The 13,465-nt window shown below is 41.9% G+C and overlaps 1 protein-coding gene across 3 annotated transcripts in view; it reads left to right on the top strand.

Annotated features, from left to right (window-relative positions):
- The window catches only part of mkrn1 (makorin, ring finger protein, 1), a 43,433-nt gene that overhangs the window by 5,042 nt on the left and 24,926 nt on the right, over window positions 1-13,465 (top strand). Inside the window, exons 1-2 of one of the 3 annotated variants that reach the window (XM_055650119.1) lie at window positions 4,014-4,180; window positions 7,336-7,464. The exons of 1 other annotated variant lie outside the window; for it this stretch is intronic. In XM_055650119.1, coding sequence (XP_055506094.1) covers window positions 7,343-7,464 — 122 coding nt within the window. In that variant the 5' untranslated portion in view covers window positions 4,014-4,180; window positions 7,336-7,342. Of the gene's footprint in view, window positions 1-4,013; window positions 4,181-7,335; window positions 7,465-13,465 lie in introns of those variants that run through there. One more of the 3 variants, XM_055650117.1, reaches the window with a different exon arrangement.

Genomic DNA, 13,465 nt, shown 5'->3' on the forward strand with positions numbered 1-13,465 from the left:
CTGGGTAGTATGCAAACAAGCTTTTCTACTGTATCGCAGTACATGTGACGAGAATACACCAATACCAGTTAGCTTATTGAACGAGAACATGGGAAATGTGTTCTTGACATTGGCAGAGACATTTGCCCCCAGTTGTTTATATATATATTAAAAAAAAGCAAAGTTGTAAATGTAAAATATGCACTCTGCAAGCTTGTCTTTCATATGAGTCGTCACCACTGATCTACAAGTAAAAATATCTTCAGTGCCAACCAATATAGGATTTGGACCATTAATTCTATCAAATGAGACTTTATCCAGGCAAGAGTTAACTTGGAAGGAGGAGATTGTATGATCTGGGATTGTTTTCATTGGAATAGAAAAGACTGCGAGGAGATCTAATTGGGGTGTATTAAACATGGAGGGATGGATAAATGGAAAAAAATCCTTAGTAGAGAGATCAAGAACCAGGGGTATATATGTAAGATGACGTTAGAAAGATTAGAAGAAGATAAGGCTTTTTCAGTTGATCTGAAGAAAAGCATATTTGAAGATTAAGACCCCTGAACTGACATAAATCTCATTGTTCTATTGGGCAACGTTCAACTCTGCCGCTGAGAACTGGCTACATCCTGGAGCAGCCTGAGGCACTCGAAAGCTGCTTATTTTCTCCGAGGCCTGCATCCCCAGCATTAAAGCTGCAATAACCTGTCAGCTATATTGGATGGGCCTTGTCTTTCATGGACCTGAAACTAGACATTCCCAACGGGCAGTGTTCAAAGCCTTCAATGGAAGAGATTGCAAGGCAGATGTTATTAGAGGAGATTAGCGGATGTGCTCAGTCTCCTTGGGGATGAACAAAATTAATTGTCCCCCCCCCCAACTGCTGGGAATCTGTGGCCCGTAATCACTCAGAGTAGAGAAGGAAGATTTGGGAGGTATCGGACCTCTGGGTTATATCACTGCATAGGTGATGTGAGGAGCCATCTCTATGAACGGCTACAGTTGACACTTAAGGTCAAAAACCCTTCATCAAAACTCGGGAATCCAGTCCTGAGCTGCCTCTTGGAGATAAATTACATTGCTGCACCCAGCATCAACGCTTAAGTATTTTTGAAATTACTTGAGATGAATGATCATTCCATTATGTCCCTCTGTCATTCAAGGTGCTTCATTTGTCAAAATCTCAAACCTGTTTATTTCATTCCAAACCCAGAGATAATTTAAAATTTGAGTCTGTTTATCCATGAATTTATGCCAATTCTGCAAGTTCATCTGAAACCTCAATTGTATATCACATCACAAAATATGCTGCCATGTGAACTGTCAGTGGTTTCATCCATTGCCCTGCGGGAAGAAGAAAAAAAATGCAATATCTGTTAGATAATTAAATGCCTTTTCCCCCGTACCTCAAAGGCGATTTGATTATTTTTGTATTTGGGAGGGGGGGGGTTGTGGGGGGCGGGGGGCTATGGGCGGGGGAGTTGTGGGGGGGGGGCGGGGAGGGGTGTGGGCTTGGGGGAGTTGTGGGGGAGAGGGGTGGGGGGGAGTGAGCTCTGAGAAAAGACGGGGAAGAACCATAGGCAAGAGAAGGGGTATCATGGGGGAGGGGGGGGGGGGAGGAGCCAGCGAGATGGACCAGAGGGGTAGTGGCTAGAATTGGCGGTGCGATGGGGACTTGCAGCCACCCGCTGAGTTTCTCCAGCAATTTTGTCTTCCCCCATTCATCCTGTACTGATTCCCCCGTCTAACCATCGCGCACTGATTCACCTCCCAAGACCCTATTGTGCTGGAAATGTCTTCAGAGCGAACATTGACTATGTTTGATAACGGAATGCAATCAAATGTGATTTAATTCCCTATGTTATTATTTGTTTTAGTCCATAAAGACGGATTAATTAAATTGTGAACATGTGAAACATTAAAATCACAGTGTTCGATTGTCACTGCTACCGTTGACACATTATTACAGAATTAATTTTAACGGCAAATCAATGCTCTTAATATGGAGTATCAGTACTGCAGTTATTTAATGAGCAATATTCACAACTATACGTTGGATATATCCAGGTTTTACTTCTACAGTCAGTCATATACATCACAAATTTGGTCAGGAGATATTTCAGTTGAAATTTTAACGTTAATTCTGAAGTGGGAATGATGGAAACGGCATTTAGCAATAATTTAAAAAAAAATCTGGTGTGTACAAACTGGGTATCTTCATTGCTGTTCACAACACATACATCTAATCTGAATGTCCGGTAATGTGGTGTTTTGGCACCTTTAAACATATTACCAAAAGAACATTTGCTGCAGTTATGTCCTTTGGCCATCTCTTGTCAGTTAATGTAATGTTTAACCTGTCAGATGGGTATAGTCGGTTTTAACAGCTATTATTATAAAATGCCTTTAGAAATTTCCTTGCAACCTGTATATTTTGTTGTGGATAAATTATGTGGGAAGCGAGAGTGTTTCTGTGCTAATAGCAATAACGACCCATGCTATGGCCATGTCATTATAATTTTCGGTCCTTCACAGAAAACACACTCGAATAATCCAACCACATTTTTGTTTGGAAGTGGAAAGAACTAATAGAAATTGCATTAATTGCAATGTGTAAAAAGAATTGGGATACTGTCTTATAATTTTGCTGCATGTCATTGTGGTATATATCATGTCATGATTGGTGAATATGTTTAGTTTGTGACTTTATTTGAAGCAGAAATAATATGTGAAGTGCTTCATTGAGCATAATTCCGACTGGTAACTACGCACTTCGTCCGAGCACATTATCGCACACGTCATGCAAGCTGTCCTAAATGACCACCTAAACTATCATTTGGAAACCTGAAAAGCTGCCTAGGTTGCCCTGCTGCCAACAGGGAAAAAAAGTTAAGTGAGAGCCCTGTTAACAATACACCATATAGAGTGCATTTGGAAAGTATTCAGACCCCTTCACTTTTTCCACATTTTGTTACGTTACAGCCTAATTTAAAAATGGATTTAACTCATTTTCCTATCATGAATCTACACACAATACCCCAGAATTAAGAAGCAAAAAGAGGTGTTTTAATTTTTAGCAAAGTAATTAAATAAATAACTGAAATATCACATTTACATAAATATTCAGACCCTTTGCTATGACACTCAAAATTGAGCTTAGGTGCATCCAGTTTCCATTGATTATCCTTGAGATGTTTCTACAACTTGATTGGAGTCCACCAGTGCTAAATTAAATTGATTGGACATGATTTGGAAAGGCACACACTTGTCTATATAAGGTCCCACAGTTGACAGTGCATGTCAGAGCAAAAACCATCCATGAAGACGAAGGAATTGTCCGTAGACCTTCGAGACAGGATTGTGTCGAGACACAGATCTGGGGAAGGGAATAAATCAATTTCTGCAGCATTGCAGGTCCTGAAGAGCACAGTGGCCTCCTTAAATGGAAGAACTTTGGAATCACCAGGACTCTTCATAGAGACTGGCCACCCGCCCAATCTGAGCAATCGGGGGAGAAGGGCTTTGGTCAGGGAGGTGACCAAGAACCCGATGGTCACTCTGTCATAGCTCCAGAGTTCCTTTGTGGAGATGGGAGAACCTTCCAGGACAACTATATCCCTTTATTGTTCTATGCGCATACCTGACCAGACAGAAGCCACTCTGTAAAAGGCATATGACAACCCACTTGGGAGTTTGCCAAAAGGCACCCAAAGGACTCCCAGACCATGAGAAACAAGATTCTCTGGTCTGATGAAACCACGATTGAACTCTTTGGCCAGAATGCCAAGCGTCACGTCTGGAAGAAACCAGGCACCGCTCATTAATGAGTTTTATAACTGAAAGGGTTAAGGATGTACGTGCAGAGAGCAGCTCATGCAAGAAATATGTGGAAACAAGATAAGATGCCCAATTACCAACTAAAACTGCAGAGAAAAACAAGTCTGTTCCAGGCACGAGAAGAACCAGTACTTTAAATGTGCTGATGATGAAAGGCATGGAATGTAACCTCCCTGCGGGTATATAGGTATGGTTTTTGTATTGACCTTTGAGTGGGACCGCGAGGGGCGTAGATCCATAGTCGTGGTTGCTCTCCTACTTCCGCATGCGTAATAACGAGGAATTGTTACATTCTTAAAGTGTCTAACGTGGTTTGTTGTCAGAGTGAGGATAGAACAATATAGAGTCAGCGACCAAATCGGTGAGTTAAAAAGAGTGTCTGACCTTCCAGCTCGAGGGCACTCACCTGGAAAGCCTCGAGCTGGATCGACTGTCCGCGTTGAAACCGTGAGCTGCATCGACCCATCCTCGTTGAAACCGCGAGCTGCATCGGGGGGGGGGGGGGGGGGGGGGGGGGGGGGGGGGGGGAGGAGTGGAGACACTTTTAAGAAGTATAATAAAGTTTAGTGGGCATTTTTCCTAGGTACGTCCTGGAACTCCAATGAGCCAATCAAAATACCAGGTCAGCGAAGGAGATTGCCTACGGCTGCCCGTAACTAAATAGCAACCCCACTGCACTACGAGTTAAAAAGAGCCATGCCGACCAAATTTTACTTGCGGAAAATTTTTCAACATGGTGAAAAAATTTCCGCGAGCCATCTGAGGCCGCGAGTATTCGGGAACTTCCCTCGAACATGAAAGAGAGTTCCAGCGACCTCATAGGACCTCGTGTCGACCATGCTGCGAGTTTGAGTCGAGGGCAAACTCGTCTAAACTTGCAGATTATGTCACCCCAAGTGGGACAGGCCCTTAACAATCACCTGGCCAATATCATACCTACGGTGAAGCATGGTGGTGGCAGCATCATGCTGTGGGGGGGGGGGTTTCAGCGGCAGGAACTGGGAGACTAGTCAGGATCGAGGGAAAGATGAACGGAGCAAAGTACAGAGAGATCCTTGATGAAAACCTGCTCCAGAGTGTTCTGTACCTCAGTCTGGGGCGGAGGTTCACCTTCCAACAGGACGACGACCCTAAGCACACAGCCAAGACAACGCAGGAGTGGCATCGTGACAAGTCAGTGAATGTCCTTGAGTGGCCCAGCCACAGCCCGGTCTTGAACCCGATCGAACATCTCTGGAGGGACCTGAAAATAGCTGTGCATTCCTGCTTCCCATCCAACTTGATAGAGTTTGAGAGGATCTGCAGAGAAGAATTGGAGAAATGACCCAAATACAGGTGTGCCAAGCATGTAGCATCATACCCAAGAAGATTTGAGGCTGTAATTGCTGCCAAGGTGCCTCAGCGAAGTACTGTAAAGGGTCTGAATACTAATGTAAATGTGATATTTCAGTTATTTATTTTTAATTACTTTGCAAACATTTCTAAACATCTGTGTTTGCTTTTTTATTATGGGGTATTGTGTGTAGATTGATGATTATTAAAAAAAAAAAAAAAAAAAAAATTTAATCCATTTTAAAATACGGCTGTAAAGTAACAAAATGTGGAAAAGGTGAAGGTGTCTGAACACTTCCTGAATGCACTGTACCTCTTTATTATAAATGTTTAAAAAAAGGACATTCTCCAGATACCAAAGTGCTATACAGCTGCAACATGACTTCCTGGCTCTTGTGCTCAACACCCAAGCAAGCGATAAGATTTCCTTACCACTCTACTGGTGAAGCTAATGGAATCTAGAATGTAGTTTTTCTTCAGGCTTGTAGATTTGTATATTGCCTCTCTACTTGAGTTCGCAGTAAAGAATGCTGTTGCATTCTGAGAAGTGAGCAGGCCTTTTTCAAAGGGATACGGTAATCAGCTAGGATTTTGATTAAATACCATTTGTCCTGCGATTTTGGTCGTCAACTAATTGATTGAAGTGTTTTAAATATTTGGTAATCTTTTCGGATGTTGCTATCAGCAGTTTTATTTGGACTCTTTTACTGACATGATTGCAGTGTGAAGTGCAGTTGCACAAGCCATTTCAAGCAAAGATTCTACAGCGGAGCAAGATAGACCACTCCTGCTAAATACAATGGGCTGACGTGTAGTACGGAGCATAATGTGGACCTTTTTTTCATCCATTTCAGTAACCCGACCCGACTCTCAGTGTAATCAACGTTGCGGGGGAACAGTTTGTGTTATTAAATTATAATTCTGAAAATGAGGAGAAGATTTTTACCAAAGAACTTTTATTTTTACGAGAATGTTTCCGTAACCGGCTTCCGTCTCCGCACCAGTATCTTTGCTCCGCTACGGGATCTTTGGTGCGGAGACGGAAGCCGGTTACGGAAATGGGGGCCGAAAATGACCCGTGAATCTGCCCATGACCGTCTTTTTTGTCGAGTGATCTATCTTGCTCGCTAAGATATTTGATTTCAAGGTTTACATTTTAAAGGAGTTTTTATCTTGGCAGTGGTGTGGAGTAATGTAGTACCGACTGACTGATCCTAATCCTAACCCTAGCTCTACATTTTTATTTATCATTTTTATTTAACAATTCACATCCTCGCTTTACAAAGATAAATCGATTGTAAAACAAAATTATCAGTGAGCATTACCTTTATTCCTTTGAAACCGTGCCATTGTTTTGATGTTATTAGGCAGCCATGATCCCAGAGTGCTCGCTGCCTGGCTACCATGAAACAAAGCGCGTGATTGGTCAATTGACGCCCGATGCAATGTCAAACTTACAGTGATTGGACTATCAATACGTAGAGAATTGGAGGTTTTCTCATATTTTTAAAATATGTGCAGGTTTTGTTCTTGAGTTTCAGGTATGATTTCTATAATATTTTTACACTATGTTAAAAATACAGGTAGATACGTGATTTGGGTCACGAAATGAAACGAAAAAGCACCTGGGCCCACATTGCAGATTTTTGTACAGGTCACCATTACTGTCTGCCTTTTGTTGAGAGGTGGCTTGCAAAAAATGGAAAGATGTCCATGTTTTCCAGGGTCTTGTCTTGGACCGTTTATAGTCAAGGTGTGGTGATATACAGAAACAAAGAACTGCCAATGCTGGTTAAAAGACCATAATTTGCTGGAGTAACTCTGCAGATCAGGCAGCATCTCTGGGAAATATTGATCCATGATCTCCAGAGATGCTGTTTGACCTGCTGAGTTACTCCAGGACTTTGTGTCCATTGGTGTTATACAATAGGACAGGTTAGCAGAAATCCTTTGTTTTGTGAACGTTGAGTGCAAAGCCCATTCTCTGGTGCGGTTCATAAGCTGGACTTGGAGCTCGGCCTCCGACTGTTTGCTTATGCAATGTTGCTTCTTTCCAGTACGCATGCCCAGCTGATGGTAAGCTGAGAGATAAAGAAAATACAAACTTTTAACAGCGTTTTTGAAAGATTCTATTGCAGTTTCCAAGAGTTTAACAAAGCTGAAACTATGAAACTCTACTTGTAGGTATTTCATGCATGGAGTTTGTAAAGAAGGAAACACCTGCCGTTATTTCCATGACCTTGCAACCAGCAAGCCTTCACTGATTTGCAAGTATTTTCAGAAAGGATGCTGTAGCTACGGAGAACGTTGCAGGTAAGGAGCGGCGTGTTGCATTGATTGGCAACCTCTCCTCATTTCTGGATGGCATGAAGCTTTGCCCAGAAACATGAACAGATTTTGGTCAATAATCCAGCTCTGTAATGTGATGTAAAGATATATTTTCGCATTTTGTATAGATATTTTCCCTGTGCTTAGCGTCAGTGACTTCCTCGAGTACGTACTAAAATTTACATAATTCTGCATAATTTTAGGTGATGTAACATTGCCCAGAAATTGAATAGTTAACGTTTTTAATTATAACAGGCTACTAAATGAATGTGAGCAGCCTCATGTTTAGGTATCTAGTAGGGATCTGTGTAAAGAAAAATCGGCAGCAAATTTTATTTCGTATATTTAACTCCTACATGCGGAGTTATGCAAAGTGGCCTAATAGATAGCAATGTAAAATTTTTCTGGCCTTTCACTTTGAGTAAAGTTGAATATCTAGCTCCTTTGATTTTTGATGAACTAGAAAAATGTATTGAATAATTAGTTTTTCTCTCAAGGTAAATGATAGCCTATGCTTCAGATGACTTAGTCATTGTGTTTAAAACTTTGGCAGAACATAGTTGATCATGGTGCGATGCAAGTTTTGATCAATTCACCTTGGCCTTTGTTCCATATGTCAATAGTGAATGTATATTTGTTGAGCATGCCAGAAAATCTAGGGTGTCAACTGAGCAGAAACTATAGTTTTGACTTCATTGTCATTGAGATGCAATTTCAGGTGAGGGGAAAGATTTAATAGGAACCCGAGGAGCAAACTGTTGATGCAGAGAGAGGGTGGTGGGTATATAGAGCGAGCTGCAAGAGGAAGTGGTTGCGGGAGGCAATATTTGGACAGGTATGCACATAGAACAATAGAGGGATATGGGCCAAAAGTGGACAAATAGTTCTAGTTTAGATAGGGCATCTTGGTCGGCAAGAACTAGTTGGGCCGAAGAGCCTCATTCACTGCTGTAAGTTTGTAATGCTGTATGGGTTTTCTGCTGCTGAGACTGTCAAATGAACCCCGGCTGACACTTGATTTAAAACGCAATTGACAAGAACATAAATTATTTGTCTTTTAACTTTTACTTGTAAGATTAAGAACACTTAATTTGAGTTTAACCGTTATTTAATTGGAGTGCAGCAGGTTTTCATGAATGTTTTCAATAGTCAAATGTTTAATTGTCATATTAAATGGGACCGTGAATTTCTTAAAAGCACTGTTACACCAAAGAATCGCTGCCTTTCCCTTCCTGAAGTCAGCAATCAGTTCCCTGGTGTTTAAGAAGGAACTGCAGATGCTGCAAAATCGAAGGTAGACAAAAGTGCTGGAGAAACTCAGCGGGTACGGCAGCATCTATGGAGCGAAGGAAATAGGCAAAGTTTCGGCCCAAAACCCTGAAGCAAATAGGAAACGTTGCATATTTCCTTCGCTCCATAGATGCTGCCGCACCCGCTGAGTTTCCCCAGCACTTTTGTCTACAATCAGTTCTCTGGTCTTGCTAACATTAAAAGCAAGATTGGTGTTGCACCACCCAGATTATCGATCTCCCGCCGACATTTTGACATTGCCCTTTATTTGTCCAACTACAATGGCTTTGTGGCAAATTTAAAGATCGGTTTGGAGTTGTAGAAATAAGGTACTGCAGATGCTGGTTTTACAAAAAAAAGACACTAAGTGCTGGAGTAACTCGGCAGCTAAGGCAGCATCCCTGGAGAACATGGGTGGGTGACGTTTTGGGTTGAGATCCCTAGCTCTTTGGAGGTGTGTCTGGCTACACAGAACTGAGCAAACAGCCTCTATGCTGATGATCAGTGGGGAAGAACTGGTGTTGCCCATTCATACTGGCTGAGGTCTGCTGACGAGGAAATAGAGTATTTAAGAAGGAACTGCAAATGCTGGAAAATCGAAGGTAGACAAAAATGCTGGAGAAGCTCAGCGGGTGCAGCAGCATCTATGGAGCGAAGGAAATAGGCGACGTTTCAGGCTGAAACCCTTCTTCAGACTCTTACATAGATGCTGCTGCACCCGAGGAAATAGAGTATCCAGTTGCATAGGGATGAGCAGAGAACCAATTCCTTGCGTTTGACAATGCGTTTGGAGGGAAAAGTGTCATTAAATACTGAGCTGTAGTTGACGGACAACATCCTGAAATGCGTTTTCTTATTGTCCAAGTGGTCCAGTGGAGAATGCATGCACTGTTGATCTTTTGTGGTGTTGGGTGATTAGTAGTGGGTCCTTACTAAAGGTGAAGCTGAATTGTGTCATAACCAACCTCCCAAAGCACTTCATCACAACGGGCGTAGGTGCCACTAGTCATTGAGGCATGTGGGGACTGAGTGAGATGCTGACGGTGTCTGCACAAACTCCAGCCAGTTGGTCTGTGCAGGTTTTAAGCATCCGGTCTGCTACAACAACTTTGTGAAGAATCTTCAGACATCCGCTTCAGAAACTGAGATCGGTGTCGTTGGGGAATTATCTGGTCGTTCTATTATATAAGTAGAGTTTGTTGCAAACGACTTGTCATGTTTTTCCATTTTATAACTATCAGTGCACTTGGCAATAAAGTTCTCTGAGTTTGAGTTTAGTTTATTGTCACGTGCACTGAGGTACCGTGAAAATCTTTTGTTGCGTGCTAAACCATCGGCTGAAAGATAATACATGATTAGCATTTGTACATAAAGTATTATTAAAACATATGCCCTTTTAAAAGCAGAGTAGGCAAATCAACCAGCAAATAGAGATTGTGCTGTTCACATTGCTAGCCACTTAGTGCCACACTATCAATGTGTACAAAGACTTGCACTGACAGCCTTGCTCCTTCTGACTGAGCTGGGTAGTTTGGGTTATTTCCCAGTTTTTCTGACGCCTTGAGAACTGCTATCCTAAGTTGTATTCCATGTGTTCCTGCCATGTTCCAAACTATCCATTCACAATACTCCTCCAGATTTTATATTTCCCACAGCATTGTTCTAATTTCTGGTCCCAATGCAGTGTTTTATTGTTTATATGCCTTGGGCCTAATTAACACACCTATCATTTCAGCTAAGACCTGTACTTTTGGCTGCAGAATTAAAGCTGTGGACTTGTTAAGCATCAGTAAGGATGCACATTTAGAATAGGGAAACTATTGGGATAATGATACCATATGAGTTAAGTTTAGTGGCCTGATGGCTGTGGGGAAGCAGCTATTCCTGAACCTTGATGTTGCAGATTTCAGGCTCCTGTACCTTCTACCTGAGGGCAGCGGGGGGATGAGTGTGTGGTCAGGATGGTGTGGGTCCTTGATGCTGGCAGCCTTTTTAAGGCAGCGGTTGTTAATGCGCTTCCTCCTCCTGGTCCAACTAGTTCCACATCCTTTTTTGTTTCATTATCTGCTGGCTTTTCAGCCCTAGATGTCTGCTGTCGTTTAAAAGCTGTTTAAAGTCAGCTTTGTTACTAGGCTGATATTGCACAGCCTGGAAGGATGGAAATAGCAGGCTTATAGAAAACCATCACCTCCAAGTCTGAAGAAGGGGCTCGACCGAAAATGTCGCCTGTCCATTTCCTCTACAGATGCTGCCAGACCTGCTGAGTTCCACCAGCACTTTGTGGGTTTTGCCTCCAAATTCCTGATGTTCAGGCTTTGAGCCAGTGATGTTGCACTGTATTGCTGGAGTAACTCAGTGGGACAAGCAGCATCTCTGGGTAGTAGGAATGGGTGACGTTTCGGGTCGAGACCCATTTTCAGACTTGAGTCAAGGGAGATACAAAGATAAGGTAGTTCAAGGTGCCAATTCACTGGATGATTTCAAGGGAGAGTTAGATATAGCTCGTGGGGCTAACAAAATCAAGAGATATGGGGAGAAAGCAGGAACAGGGTACTGAGTTTGGATGATCAACCATGATCATATCGAATGGCGGTGCTGGCTCAAAGGGCCGAATGGCCTTTTCCTGCACCTATTTTTTAAATGTTTCTATGAAACATCACCCATTCTTTCTATCCAGAGATGCTGCCTGCCCCACTGAGTTACTCCAGCATTTTATGTCTATCTTTGGATTAAACCAGCATCTGCAGTTCTTTCCTACACGTGCTGCACTGTAATATTTATCCAAGTCCTGAAACTCCACACCTAATTGCAGAGTGAAGGGACATTTATCAAATACTTGAAGTAGTTCAAAAAAGTGTCCTGTGACCACTTGTTCAATGCCAAATAAGCCTGGTGATGCATGCTGACTCTGCCAGCTATAGGAACATCTCATCAATGAACTGTTTACATGTTCCCGTATTTTCTTTCTTTCCTTCAACAATACCAGATGTACCTAGGTTTCTGATGCTATAGTGATGAAAAATGCAGACCAAAGAGTGAACACAGTTTGCTTACCTTCAAATTGTTTAGTTCATAGTTTTAGAGATACTGCATGGATCACCGAGTCCGTGCCGATCAACGATCCCCGCACATAACACTATCCTACACACACTAGGGACACCTTTTACAATTATACCAAGCCAATTAACTTATAGACCTGTACGTCTTTGGAGTGTGGGAGGAAGCTGGAGATCCCTGAGAAAACCCACGCAAGGCACGGCGAGAACGTGCAAACTCCGTACAGACAAGCACCCATAGTCAGGATCGAACCCAGGTTTCTGGCGCTGTAAAGCAGCAACTCTACCGTTGCGCCACTGTTGCACCCGTTCCCAATATACCTCAAAGAAATTCACTTTATGCAAGAATACCAGTTTATCTTCATTCTGTCTTGAGATGAGAAGAACTTTTTTCACACAGAGGGTGGTGAATCTCTGGAACTCTCTGCCACAGAGGGTAGTTGAGGTCAGTTCATTGGCTATATTTAAGAGGGAGGTAGATGTGGCCCTTGTGGCTAAAGGGATCAGGGGGTATGGAGAGAAGGCAGGTACAGGATACTGAGTTTGATCAGCCATGATCATATTGAATGGCGGTGCAGGCTCGAAGGGCCGAATGGCCTACTCCTGCACCTGATTTCTATGTTTCTATGTCTTTCATTCTTCATTGAATCTTTCATTCAATCCTTGCATTGTGCTGTTGCAGACATAAACCTAAATATTCTAAAACTAAAAGTCAAAATAAATCACTGAAGTGGAAGAGTTACCAATGGGGATTACATAGAAATGTGACTTGGATCGATCTTCTGTAACCATTAAACAAAAAATGTAGGTGTTTGATTTATAACACTGAGAGATCCTGAGCTCAAAAAATAAAATTTTGAAGTAAAATGCCAGAGAAAAATATTTCTTTATTTGAAAGAATGGTTGCACATCCTGGATTGAATGAAAGGCTAATAGACTAAACAACTTGGAGGTGGTGGAGGGGTGAAGAAAGATGATGAAATAACTGTAGCATAATCAGTGCATGGATTGAAGCTGACCTTGTATGTTCAAATAATGTTGCTTAGGGACACGGTGAAATGCGTAGCTTAAGGACATGGAGTTGAGAAGCAATCAGAGGGGGTAATCCAAGCTTTTAATTAATTTTTTTGAGAGAAATTAGTTGAATATGAACTTGTCTCCAGGCAATGCACCTGCAATAGATGTACCTGCTGTTTTGTTTTTATTTTATGGAACTAATTTTGGTGGAATTAGTTCTGTAATATAATTCAACATTTCTTGATATGAGATTTGCTATTGATGCACCCAAGTGCCTTTGGAAGAACCAAGAGAGCACTGCAGCTGGTAGAAAATAGTGAATGTGTTTTCAAAAATGAACATTTCATACTCTTAAGTTTCATTATCATTCAGATGTGCTATCTCCCACCATTACCAGCCAAACTACTGCTTTTGGTTGCTTTTGGTAACTTGTTATTTTTCCATGGCAGTAAACATAAAAAAAAATCTTTCAAGCTAAGATCTGTTTTAACGCTTCCAGCAGAATGTGAATCTTGTTTATATTTCAGCAGTACCTGCCAAGACAGTATTGTTCCTTGGATGTCATTCTCATTTTTCAGCACGATTTAAGCAGTAGAAAAGGGTCCAAAGTCTCAGATAAATTT

This window comes from Leucoraja erinacea, chromosome 19 (genome assembly GCF_028641065.1).
Source record: "Leucoraja erinacea ecotype New England chromosome 19, Leri_hhj_1, whole genome shotgun sequence".
In the NCBI taxonomy this organism is placed as follows: Eukaryota; Metazoa; Chordata; class Chondrichthyes; order Rajiformes; family Rajidae; genus Leucoraja; species Leucoraja erinaceus.